General features: G+C 38.0%; 2 protein-coding genes across 6 annotated transcripts in view; both read right to left on the bottom strand.

Annotated features, from left to right (window-relative positions):
* Positions 1-6,592, bottom strand: part of LOC113149203 (A-kinase anchor protein 7) — a 34,056-nt gene extending 27,464 nt beyond the window's left edge. For 2 of the 4 annotated variants that reach the window (XM_026341128.1, XM_026341127.1), the window contains exons 1-6: positions 5,996-6,592; positions 5,669-5,912; positions 4,702-4,860; positions 4,356-4,510; positions 4,026-4,162; positions 1,986-2,146 (exon numbers count right to left, since the gene is read on the bottom strand). In XM_026341128.1, the coding sequence (XP_026196913.1) occupies positions 1,986-2,146; positions 4,026-4,162; positions 4,356-4,510; positions 4,702-4,860; positions 5,669-5,912; positions 5,996-6,172 (1,033 nt within the window). In that variant the 5' untranslated portion in view covers positions 6,173-6,592. The remainder of the gene's footprint in view (positions 1-1,985; positions 2,147-4,025; positions 4,163-4,355; positions 4,511-4,701; positions 4,861-5,668; positions 5,913-5,995) is intronic. The other 2 variants (XM_026341129.1, XM_026341130.1) reach the window with 2 other exon arrangements.
* Positions 6,593-7,325: 733 nt separating this feature from the next.
* On the bottom strand, positions 7,326-10,410 carry LOC113149204. Of its 2 annotated transcripts, none has more exons than XM_026341132.1 (9): positions 10,233-10,410; positions 10,044-10,114; positions 9,692-9,813; positions 9,494-9,554; positions 9,209-9,361; positions 8,818-8,919; positions 8,535-8,600; positions 8,160-8,372; positions 7,326-7,928 (listed from the first exon to the last, which is right to left on the bottom strand). In XM_026341132.1, exons 2-9 carry the CDS (start codon positions 10,102-10,104, stop codon positions 7,645-7,647), a joined length of 1,062 nt encoding a protein of 353 aa, XP_026196917.1. In that variant the 5' UTR covers positions 10,105-10,114; positions 10,233-10,410; the 3' UTR covers positions 7,326-7,644. The 2 variants fall into 2 exon arrangements, with proteins under 2 accessions (XP_026196917.1, XP_026196916.1); XM_026341131.1 differs by having other exon boundaries at positions 10,044-10,112; positions 10,230-10,410.
* Positions 10,411-13,537: the final 3,127 nt, after the last annotated feature.

Genomic DNA, 13,537 nt, shown 5'->3' on the forward strand with positions numbered 1-13,537 from the left:
AAGGCCACAGAAAAGGCAATAAGCCTTCAAAAGACGACCATGTGGAGAAAAGAGAGATGTGACAGAGGTAGATTCGAACACACATCTTTGTTAGTATACACTACAACCACCTGGTTTCCTGAACCATATGAAATTACAGATTTTTAGAAAATCTATACGCACGACAACATAGATGGCTAAGAATCTGTGAGTGAGAGGATGGAAAAAGACTTTTTGCTTAAGCACAAGAACATAAACACACAGACAACCTTCAAGGACAGAGGCACACAGATGAAGATGCACCACACCAACTGATGAGTTATAGAGGGAAACCATAGAGGTATTTTTAGAAGAGGAGCTCTAGAGGGAGAGGAAGGTTAGTATATAATCAATAACAGTGGTGGAGAGAGCAGACGAGAGGACAAGACAGTCTGACTTTTATTTTTCCAACAACAACAATGCATCTGCTTTCTGTTTGTGATCTTTTCTGGTAATGGTTTCATTTTTCATGTCGGAAAATACAAAAAACTTTGTGAATCATGTATAGAATATACAGAAATGCTAAAGCCTTTTCACTGTTTGGGTTCAAAATTCAAATTATTTGTGTTACATGAAAGGCACAAGTTTAGAAGAACACACCAATGTCCACAACAACTCAACTATTTGGCATAAAAAGTTAACCACAGCTTTTTCTACATGATTCCCAGTGAGAAAATCACAACTTACAGCTTTTTAAGATCCTTTTAACACACATACAGATGTAAAAAGAGCTCTGACAGCAGAGGTAATTATGTAGAACCTTAGGTCTCATAGTTCTCTCTCCCTGAAAGATTAATTTACTGCATTTCCCATGTTAGATCAGGCCCCCAGATGAAATCCTTTTGGGATTTGTCTCAGCTAGGTCGTCGGTAATATGCCAAATGTAGTATTTGCTTGGATTTGAGCAGTTAATACATAGTTAATACACATAAAAGCAAAATCCAAACATGCTGCTCCAACATGTATGTTTGCTCTAAATACATTTATGAACAGCAACTGTTCTGGAGCTCAAAAGAAAGAAAACACTTTGATGGACTATATACAGATTATTAAAGTCACTACTTTTCAGTTGTATACATGTGTATACTGTTTTGGAAGCACTGCTTATTTGCAACTTAGCTGACACTGTACAGAGGAAATTGACAGTATTAAGCAAATGTGAGCGTGTGTGTATTGGAGTCACGAGAGCAATGGAGTGAGAATCCTCTTAGAAATGTTGGCTTAATGTTGTTGCCAAAGGCACAACACAAAAACATACACGCAAATGCTTCTGCACACACCCCCACACAAGTGTACTGATGCAAACTAAAATATCACAAACACATGTACATATACACACAGGCAAAGTTAAAGAAAAGAAAAGGCCTGGAGAAAAGCACGTGTTACGTGATCAAATCTATAGTACTTAAAGCAGGTTTAAGAAAGAAGATGTGACTACACTGAAAAACAAATCAGTGCAAGCGATCGACTTCTTAAACTCTTAAACTGGTGCCTGGTGTTTTATACACACATTCGCACAATAAAACCTGCTCCCCAGGTCGCTCCAGAACAAAAATCAGGTTCATAGTACAGAACCTATGAACTCTAGATTTCAGTGTGGGAGAGCTTACCAGTAACAGCACCAAGAATATATATTAGACAACCTTTTACAGTAAAGCTGTTCAATCTGTGACCTCCATTGTAAAGTCACGCAACAGTACACAACAACCCCTGTTAAAGTGTCCTCAACAAACACAACAAATACAAAATACTCAACTCGCTGCAAGACTACACAGCTGATCCCAGGTTAAGACAAGTACAGTAATGTGGTAATACTGAATAATACAAGTTATCCCCTAATAAAATGCGGCACAAAGACCACTTGTGAAATAAAATGTAATCCAGTATTTTTAGCCTATGAATCAATGTGACATACAGAAGTGTTGGAGGATGACAGGAGGCTGAAAAGCTAAACCTTTGTCACTGACCTGCCAGGCTGTCCAGTGTGTGTCTGTGTTGTCCGGGGGCCAGCCCAACAAACACCACCTCCTTCCTGAAGTGACTGATGCCTGAGAAGGGCAGCATCAGATCCCGCCCGCCCAGCAGCTCAGCCAATGACGGCTCAAACCGAGCCAGTACAGTTGCCGCTCTAAAAGGAAATATACGCATGAATATACACAACACACACACTGACTGACACACACAGGCGTCATTTCATGACTTAATCCTCTCTTCCCCCTCGCTCTAATATTACATAACAACTGAATCTGGTGATTACTAATGACACGATCTTCTACTTGATGTAGATTATGTAGCGTCACATAACATGGCTCCATCATTTCCAGCACTCCTATATCCAATTTTAATTTCACTCTGAGATATTAAATTTTCTGCACTGCTTCTGTATTAGTACTGAATGTGGGTAATAGTTCGGTTTAGCTAAAATCATGGAAACTGGATGGACTTCCTGATTGTAAGGTTTAGCCATGTGTTTTGGTTAGAAGGGCCATTTTACTAAAAATAAAAAATATGTTTGAGCATTTTAAAAGTAGAAACTAACTAAAGGGACCAGTAAGAAGTATAATTTTAAGATAGTGTAATTAAATGGGATTAAATCTATCTATTAGAATAGTGAATTTGAATGTGTGTAACAGAGACATTTTATTTTGACTCATGTCTTTCTATTAAATAGGATAAACATGTCAATTTAAAAAAAACAAAAAACGTATGCTCTTAAGAAGTATTTTTAAAGTTCACTGAAATCTAAACCTACTAATGTACAATTTCTCCACCAGTTTTCCTGGAAGTGCTGAGAGGACGAGATAAGACAGAAACTGCATCTAAAGTGACATGCCGGTAATTAGTCATTACAGAACACTACATTCCTGTTTTTAAGCTCTAACTTCAGTCTGTACATTGACTACTGCAACAAAACTTGATTTAGCTTTGTGGCTATAGTGGTTTAAGTTTATGTAAGCCATGTATTATATGGCATATTACAAGTTTAGTACATGTGTTGAATTTTATGATAATGCACAGCAACACAGAGAATGAATGGAGTAGCATGAGAAAAATATGGGTGTGCCTAATTTGAGGGCCCAACTTCAACATTTAACCTGTTGTCAAAGTCTTGGAAAAGCAATGACAAAGATGGTGTAGCAAAGGAAAAAAGTAATTTAATTTTTTTTTTATCTGTGTCCTTCAGTGATTGGACATCAAACATAAATAATTACTGCAGAAAAATAATGTACAGCAATGGTCTGAATATGTTTGCATGCATGTTAAAAAGCTGATCAGTATTCACCTCCATCTGCATGGATCAATCATAATATATATATATACATACATATATATATATATATATATATATATATATATACACACACACATATATATATATATATATATATATATATATATATATATATATATATATATATATATATATATATATATATATATATATATATATTACTGACATACTGGCACTGAATTGTACTCATTTCATGTAGCCTGACTTTTGTCAGTTAATCGTCGGCTTGACATTTCAATAATGACTCCATTCAGCACTGTTGTTTGTGGAACACTTACACTATGGATCCAATTCAGTGCAATTGGTTACACACCGTTTTATTTTTAGCTGTCTTGAAAAGTCTGTTAAACTTAAAGCTCTATAATAATATTTCTGTTTGCTATATAATAAGCATTCAGTTTACCAGTCTTACTTTTTGAAAATACCTCAATTAACCGGTTATGGGATACATTTTCCTCTTAGGCTCTTCTCATTGACATTCATTTACAGAATCATTGCAAGAACACATTCAATATTAGAGTTTGATCCACAAATGTTGAAGCTGCCATTAGAGTAATCCCTGTGTTGCATTTGTATTTCTCTCGCAGCTTGTGTTTAATTAAGTGGTTCAGTGTACAATATACCAAGTAGGAATTGTCACATGCATATATATACAGTGTATATGCCATGTATGTTTGAACTGTTTGTGTATATGATGATGTACCCATGCACTCACAAATCTACTTGCTCCTGATTGGCCAGATGAGTGACTAAAAGAGTGATGTGGAGAGTTGGGACGGGGATCATGGCTTTGGCCAATCGGGGCTCCTGCTGAAGCACTGCCTCCTGGACCTCAGTCACACCTGACTTTATCTGTCATTGAACAAATAACATTTCAATCATCAGCAGGGGCGGGTTACATAGGGCAGATTTCCTCTCTATTATCACCACCACTTGTCTCCCTTCAAGAACTTTCTCGACAGTAATGAGAAAAGTTGAAAATGGAACAAATTGTAATACAATTTTGTAAAAAACTGGGATAAAGAAAAGTAGAGTACTTCTGTACCTGTGTGTTAGTGATAGGGATAGAGACAAAGTAGTTGGGTCGCTGGCTTTCTTTCTTTTTTTTCTTCTTGTCTCCATCCTCCTCACTGTCCACTCGACCCCCACTGTCCCCTCTCTTCCTCTTTCTCTTTTTTTGGGTTTGCTCGGGGATGGGGACTACAGAAGGTGGGCAAAGACGGGTTACACTTAAATGCTTTAGTTCACTGAAAATGAAATCACAGTTAGTCAATAATAAAGCCAGCGGTCCACTGTGTGAGTCAATGGGCTACAGCACAACTGTGCTTGTCACTTAACTTTACCTCATAATTCAAAGAGTGATTAATAAATAATATTAAGAATGTACATACACCCTAACTCCTTCCACGTGGTGGGGCTGGTCAGAGCGAATGGAAGCTCTAACATTAAACGGTCCACTGTATCAGGTGACTTGAGCTTTTTCTTCATCAACTTCTTCTTCTCCCTCCTCATCTTCCTCTTTATCTTCTTCTCATTTGATCTTGTAAGAGCTGCATAGAAAAAGTGATGACAATGCAACAAACACACATACTTTATAAGTATGAGCACTGATGTAGAAACACACAAAATAAGTGCATGCTGTATTGATTATAGATATGGTTCAAGATCACACTAAACCTTCTGTACAACCCTGCTAATCACTTCAACTACTTATGAACAAATTAGACAACTACAACATCAGTGAACAGAACTGAAATGAAACCCACTTTTGGAGTATGAGGAGCACTGTAGGCTATTGTGGAAATCAACAAAGAACAGTTATGGTTATACTAGAGGTTTGCTACTTTCATTAAATATATTTGTTGAAGTTTTCCTTTTTTATTCTATTCGACATTTTCCCTTTACTTTCACTTTCAATAAAGTACAGCGCTTACAGATATCACTAAATAAAATTAGTGGTGGAGAAATGGAGAAGTAGAGAAGCTAACGTGACTGCTAAATGCTATGATGTTAAATGCATTGAATAATACTGAGGTACTGTATTCCTGAATTCAAATAAGATAGGTGTAAACGTGTTAAACCACTATATGTGAAGGTAGACGACATGTGCACATCTCATTCAAGCTATACTTAAGTTTGAATGGGCTTGCAAATACTCAAAAACACTACGACTACAGCCACACCAAAACGTGAATGATTTTGTTATCAGCAGCATGTGCCCATTTGTTTGCAGATTTTCAATTATGCAGAAAAACTATACAACCAGCACAATGTCTCTGCGCCCTGTCACCCCATCAAATGTTGCATTTGATAGTTTTAGGACTATCAAAGTTGTTTCAGGTAGTCAGTTCTACTCACTGGATGAAGACCCAGTGTCAGCCTCCCCACGCTGGACCTCCACATTGACTGCATCCACCTGACCTGGAGATATCATTATCATCTTCAGTTTCTCATCTTCTGACCTTGTCTCCTGATCATCACATTTACCTCCCCCCTCCTCATCCTCATCAGACACAACGCCACTGGTTTCTTCGCCACAGAAGGCACTGGCTGCCTGCATGTCACGCACGGTTAACGGATACAGATGGGACTGTGTTAAAGCCTAAAACAAAGAGGAACATCATAACCAAGATACAATGGTAAAAAGCTGAGTATTTATTTTCTCCATGGCTTTCATTTCTTTACCTTTATCTTTAGTCCGAACCGGTGTGTAGATGGCTTAAGCTCGCTTACTTTCAGACTGTGACAGGTGGATACTGGATGCAGCCACCGAGCTGATAAGTTACTGATAACGAACTTCTGAGAACAAACACTTTCTATATACGTCGATCTGAGGCTCAACAGGACGCGACCGAGGATCATGACACGAGTGCGACAAACTTTACTTAACGTTACAAACAGCCGGCTAGTTGAAGAGTTGCTACAGCTAACAATAGCTAACCTAGCCACAAGAATAAAACACTAGCCCAGAGTTCTTTTCACAGCGGTTTCCAACGAGAAATCCTTAGAGATTTCCCTCGTCGTGGCTGACACCTGTTGAAATGAATCAGCCATGCGGCAGAACATCTGTTCAGCTAGCCAAGTGTCGGCTAGCTAGCGTTAGCTGGTTCTGAGGGAGCTGAGCTGTCGAATAGTAAAACTAACTGGGATGTCATTTTAATGACTTGACTTCATGTTGGTAGTGCTGAAAGCTCACTGGGTAAAAACTCAGAAAACGCACAAATAAGTATCGTAAAATAATGTTTAAACTAGGCTGATTTGGACTGCCAACCGGAAGCAGCCTGTTTGTAAACAATGTCTGTTTTCCGGTGTAGTTTTTCAGAACAAAAGTCCGTGTTTCTTCTTCCTCATGCTTGTTGGCGGTTGTGAAACAACTAAAGACAAATTACTCACAAGTAATTAAACACGTTTTAATCCTTAAACATTATCAATGCTGTGTATTTAAAAATAGATATCTCCAAAAATGAGTTTGGTCCTTAATGAAACGCTGAATAGCTGAATTTCCTATAAATATTGAAATTAAAGTAAATTAAGAAACAAACAGCTATTTATAATCCCATGTTGTAAAGTTACATGTGCCATGTTGATAGTGTTAGTTCTAAAAATAGGCTATATACAGCATAGATATTTTAAAAAAAATGATTGCAAAAGGACTGCATTTACTATAGTTACACCCACAATTGCAATTTATTTAAAGTATAATTATTATGACATATTCTACATTTACAATAAAGTACAGCAAAAATGCCCAGTCATGCCTTGCAGTTTCTGCAGTCTCCACACTCACACTTTTGATGACACGACCGTGGCATTCAACATTAAAACTTTTTTGATAAACAGTTTCAACATATACAGAAGTTAACTTTAAAAAAAGGCAAGTATTACTATGTTTTCAAGAAACAATTTAGTTGTACATATAATGTTGCATTGCTATGGTTTACTTAGGATTCCTATAAACAAAATTACAGTCAGCACATCAATTAGGTTGTGTGTATATCATGAAACAACACTGGTCTGTAATTGACAGTTTACTTCTTTCTCTTTTCGTTATAAAGGGTAAATTCATTACACAACAGTACATATAGTATACTTTATGCCCTTGCAACACTAAACTGAAAACTGGATTTGATTAGATTAGAGAATACTCAATTTACTCAAATATTAATAATAATAATAATAATAGCTTAGTTTAAAGCCGCACTATCTATAAACTCTGATGTCTTGTGAAAACTTCCCAACTAATTCTTGATAACTGGTGATTTGAATTGAAATAAATCATTTGTCATTTGTTTAAATGATTGTCACCATATATCCCATTAAATATTGACTGCGAGTTACGTATGATACAAATATTTACCAAAACCAAAAAATGATCCACTATTTGCTTTCTCTTTACTGGTTACAATGCCGTACTCCAGCAATTTCTTTTGTATCTCAGAAGCAGCTGCATTATTTTCTTGACAGTTCAGTAATCCACCCATTGTCTCGTGGTAGGAAATGCTGACATGCAACACAACTTTAGATAAATCTTCCCATGTTCTCATTGAAGTTGCATTCTTCGGATCGCGTGTGTGGTGCATTACCACCAGAATGACATCTTTATCACCTGCAGACACTCCTAAAAGAGAGGAGTATGAGAGAGATACAGGGAGCCAACAAGAGACCAAAAAATTACAGAGGTTATGTGTCCACTACTCATGCTAGCAAAAGGATGGAAATATGTGGAATTAAAGTTAGTTCAGTGTTCAGTATGGCATTAGTGGCAAAATGAGATAATGAAAAGTCTAATTGTAAAAACAGAAACATTTGTTTTTTGACACGGATGAGCAGAAGAACCTTTTTGTCTTACCTTTAACCTGATGCATGGCTGCCTCGACGTCTGTCCCAACACGTGAAATAATAGGGCAAAAGACGATAATGACCTGGTAATCCTGATTACTTGGGTTCTCCTCCAGATTGAGAGTGACCAAGTTCCAATTCTGGTCCCTGATACTCTTCACGTTCTCTAGTAGCTGCTCATGAGCATTAAATGTTATTCCTGTGACCACAACGCCGCACTTTACTGTGATGGTAAAAAGAAACAAATACTGACACAATCAATTACACTTAACAAGAGTAACAATAATTGTTACCACAGTTTACATATTCAGTGTATGTATATGCAGTATATAGTATGCAGAGTGTATACAGCAATGCACAACAGTGTGATGTGGATGAGATTTACCTTGTGTTTGCTGTAAAAGGTGAACAGAAGAGTGACCAGAAAATGATGTCGCTCGGCTGCTGATACCTGAAAACACAGAATGGCATTCTACAAATATCAATCCCAAAAACTGAAACATAAAAACCAACTTTAAAATAGGCTATGTGAGTTATAATACAACAGGAGTGCTACTTTAATGACACTAATAGTAATACAACTATAATAACTAATTTGATCATAATAAAACATAAAATGATACATAAAAAAAAATCAACAGTGTGAATTGGAAGATTATAAAATTTACCTTGTGATACTTGTGGTTGATAATGTGCTCTATTTTGATAATGTGCACTATTTTGAACTCTGTTGGACTCCGATGGAACACAGATGCCTGAGGTACTTGCACCTGAAACAAAAACAAAACAAAAACAAAACAAAAACGAACAAAAAGATTAATGATATAATACATTTACAGATTTAAAATGTGACACCATGCCAGGCTCTGAAAACTGCTAAAACAACACGGCATTGGCAAGAAGGCTGCGAAGATCTACCAAAAAGACAGAGGCTAAGAGGGTAAATGCCAAAACATTAGAAACATCTTTTAATAATCCTCCAGTATGACTCCACCACACAGTTCCTCTTTCAACCATCACTGTCTACCTAACTAGTAATGGTAAAAACTGTGTAAAAACCTCTGCTGGGCCCCATGTCTGCCTGATTTTTGCTGATGTTCTCCAGAAGATCAATATGAGCATCAAGGAAGTCCTGCACGTGATTCACTTGGGTCTTTATGTCCTTCAGGATTTGAAGGTATTGTGCCAAGACCCCGTTCCCAGCTAGAGCATCTGAAGGGAGAGTATCAGGTTGTGTGTGTGTTAGAATTCGGATGCTAATATAAACACAGTTACATATTTATTGCTTTTTAAAGGATGAAACACAGACTTAAATACTCATCACATGAAAAATACTGTACATACCCCTGAGGGAATCATGTGGGATGAACTGTTTCACTTCTTGTAGGACCAAATTGATTGGCTTCTAGTACAACACATAATACAACACACTCACTTTAACAAAGCACTTTACTTTTTATCCTGTTGTGCATAATAGTCACATCATTCATGTCTGTGTAGATCAGACCGTGCCTCGCCTCTCATTTGACTCGGGCTACTCACCTGCTTCTGTATTATTTCAAAGATCTTTCTTCTCACTTTGAGTTTATTAGCTCCAGGTAACAGCTCATTCAGATCTTCTCGAGTCAATGACTGGATGTCCGAGTCAGTGACTAAATCTGCTTCTGCAAGTACAGGTGTGGTGTTGGTCATGAGCCAGGAACAGTTAGTTTGGTAATTCTCAGTTTCATTCTTACAAGTTGAGTTTTTTATCTTTCAGTTTCACTTTCAGCTCAATAAGGCCTAAATGCCCCTGAAGGTGAACATTTGACTAAATTTGATTTAATAAAACTCTGAAGCCAACCTGTATAGTGTGAACATGTAGCAGAACATCTACCTTGAAGTGGTCACTTACTTGTCAGTGCTGTGGCTGCTGCTGCATCGATGCGCTTTATTTCCTTCAGTAAAATGGACATGACTGCACCTGAAGTACACATTAAAAAGTGCTATGGAAACAAAACTCTATCCCATTTAACCATGTTAAATTAAAAAAAAAGAGAGTTTTAACCACGCTAAATTAAAAGAGGAAACGGGAACCGACCTTTTAATGTGTCCGACTCACACGATGGACGACTGATTTCAATAATCTGGTGTAAGGTGTCCGGCACAGCGGGTTGTGAAGATATCTACCAAACAACTGCCTATTAAACAAATATATTGTTCACCTCAGGTTCGTGAATGTGACTGGATCATACAGTTCCTGTTAACAGAAAGTGAAACTTACGGAAAGAGACTGATTCCGCGTCTGGTGACGTGAAGTGCGCAGCGCTCATTGGTCGTGACGCACGGAGGTGCTGTTAGTAAGTGGGATACTGCAAAGTACTACAGACCTGCAACAGAGAGAGGGAGGACAGGAGAGGTTCCGTGTGGCGCCCCCCACTGTGTGGTTAAGGGGATGAGGTTTATTACAGTAAGTTCATCCAGCTGTGCTGTGCCTTTAAACATATTCATATGTGCCAGTAACACAGTCATGGTCACATATGTAGTGAAACCACCAGAGAGCAGCACTGTTACAGCTTTTTCTTTTTTTTATATGTTGGTAACATCTTACCCTGCACAAACATTTCAGTACCCAGGTATTTCAGCATCTGAATAAAGATTAGAGGACCAACGTTAGACATTATTTGTAATGGCAGCTTAGAGTGTGTGCTGAAGCTGTGGTGCTCTAGGTATTAAGGCTATGTGTGTTTGTAATTGTCTCCCACCTGCTTGTCTACATATGTGGACCACGGATTCTCAGCCGCTCAGAACAAGTGACACTAACAGCAAAGTCGACTTTGACGTCAGACGCGGCTCTTTCTGGAGAAGCTCCACGTTGTTTCATAATGCTCAGTGTTGTATGAAGCGTGGAGAGGTGGAAAATAAAGACAAGAGATCATCAAACCAGGAGCAGCTGTATTTTTAAGTCTAATGTCATTCACCTGTTTGACTGCAGGTGCTGGAAGCTGAGTTCCTTCTTGGAGCCCTGTTGGCAGACACTGACACTACTTTTTTTTTTTTTTTTTTTACCTCTCCTGTGTCAGACTTTCTGCAGGGGGCGAGACAGCTCCTGGTGGCTCTGCTTAGTCTCTTTCATGTGTGATGATGGGGAAAAAAAGACAGTTTGCTGCAGATCTGACTGCGTAACATAGTGTTCTCTGTGTAATGACATGCAAAGTCTGTTTGAGGCCGTGAAAATGTGCTGCTACTCCTTCAGCAGCTCAACATTTTTGATATTAGTCTTTAAAGTGTCTTCACTGGCATGTTTGCACACAAACATCAGTTTTGACAATAGAGGGATTAAGTTTTATTTTTTATTTTTGCAATGTGTACAGCTGAAGTATTTTAATATTTCTGGTCAAATTTAATGAATGAATAACAGCGGGTAACTGAATCCTAAATGTAACTGCCGGGCCTGCTCAGATTTCTTCAATGTTTTTACAAACAGTGGCAAAATCTGGCCAGAAGATGGTAATCAGGTATCAAAAGTCCCTCTGGCTGATTTGGCCTCCAGCCTACCCTTCAGATCGTGCCAAGTCTGCACAGCATCAGCAGCCAGATTTTAAGAGCGAGCCAACAGTTAACACAGACAGATGTCTCAGTCTTACTTGCTGGTCTTATTTATGGCTGTTAAGATTATATCAGGCATGTTTGTAGTCATTTATTAAGAAGTATGAATTCAAAGAGACCTTTTCTAACTATAGGTTAAGAAGTGTTTTTACAATAATAAAAAAAAAAAGCTAATATAATAAACAGAAATAACATCTGATGAAACAAAATCAAAGAGACGAGTTTAAAGCAACAGCTTAAAAGTGTCACGTGGTCTTGTTTCTTGGTAAAAAGCCTGGCTAGCTGATAGAGAAACTGTGTTTCTTTCCTGGCAGATTTCATGATGTGACATAAGTGGATGAAGAAGAAGAACATCGGCGGTCACAGATGAGTTTGTTCACGTGATGTGTGTGGTCAGGGTGGAATGTGGACGCTGGAGCACAAAGGTGAGTACAAAGAAAACTGATCTTGATGAGCTCAGACGTCTCTAATATGATCACATAAATCACACCTTTGTTTTGGCTGGATTGAGTCATGATAAGAGGATTACGGGTCCCCTGTGTGAACTGGAGTTACTTCACTCAACAGCAGTGAAATGAAAACAGTAGTAAACACGCAAACAAGCGGAACATGGGTTTGCGACAATCTTCAAATCAGGCAACACCTCCAGTTTTTTGGTAACAATTTAGATGACATTGTTCATATTGCTTCGGGAAGGAGGTATTGAGTTTCAAGAAAGTGAAACAATAGAAATCCAAGAACAGAATAATTTATACAACTGGGTTGAACTAGCAGCTGCTACGCCAGATGAATTCTTAATGATGTTTAGTTGTCATTTATCGCCTAAAGTTCATATAATTTAGAATACTAATGAATGGAAACACTGTAATTTTACCGTAAGAACACACATAATCAAAAAGAAAATCAAGAATGTGTCTTATGAATAACAGTTGTGTTTGTGTGTTTCTTATGCAAATTAGAGATTACCTTGCACTGCTGCCAAAAAAGAAGAAAAGATGTTACAGAAAAAATAAAAATAAAAAATCCACTCCATCCAGGATGCACATTGGATAGTGTAGGTGTTGCCCTTAGTGTGTTATACAAAATGAATGGAAATGGGAAGGCAGTGTCAAGTGGGGTGGGATGAGACTGTTATGCATTTGGTCCTTGGATATCAACAGCAGGGAGATAAGAGAAGATGAGAAGCTGCTAGAGAACAGGAAAGCAATGATGCAACTCATGCGCCTTCACGCCAGGAGTCTGATCTTTCCCTCTTAACACGCTCAATTATCACACGATGTGATTTTCTATCATTGAGGCACAAGCAACATGTTAGATTAAAAGTCAAGGCTTTGTAGACACAAATTCTCCCTCTCTCGCTCGCACTCACTCCCAGTCACAGACGTTGCCCTCAGTTATTATGCATTCATAAATCAAAAGGTTGTGACGGGAATTAATCTAAAATGATGGTGAGTGTAAGTCACCGGATGCAAATATGACAGCTTTATTAGAAAACTAGATTGCTTGAATTTGTCTGAATTAATGTGACACTTTTTTTGATTAAATAGCAATCGCCCCTCCTCTCTGCTCCTGCTCACTGTGCCGGCGCTGGGGGGCGGGGGGTGAGTTTGGAAACAGCATAGAAACAGAAGTGACTCATTTTCACTAATGCACAGTTTGGTCCTGTTGTTATCCAATGACAGGATTATAAACACTGTTGAATTACTTTTCCTGTTTTCCAGAAGAGCATGGTTTTTATCCTAAATATTATGTATATATATATGTATACATATATTTCTTATGTTAAGACAAGCACTGCTA

This window comes from Anabas testudineus, chromosome 24, assembly GCF_900324465.2.
Source record: "Anabas testudineus chromosome 24, fAnaTes1.2, whole genome shotgun sequence".
Classification (NCBI taxonomy): domain Eukaryota; kingdom Metazoa; phylum Chordata; class Actinopteri; order Anabantiformes; family Anabantidae; genus Anabas; species Anabas testudineus.

What these genes read in the sequence shown, in the direction of transcription:
- LOC113149204 (XM_026341132.1), bottom strand. Translation starts at nt 10,104, where the DNA reads ATGTCCATTTTACTGAAGGAAATAAAGCGCATCGATGCAGCAGCAGCC. An exon ending in CCTTTTACAGCAAACACAAG is followed by an intron (nt 8,373 to 8,534) that starts GTAAATCTCATC and finishes TTACCATCACAG; the next exon opens with TAAAGTGCGGCGTTGTGGTC. An exon ending in AGCCATGCATCAGGTTAAAG is followed by an intron (nt 7,929 to 8,159) that starts GTAAGACAAAAA and finishes CCTCTCTTTTAG; the next exon opens with GAGTGTCTGCAGGTGATAAA.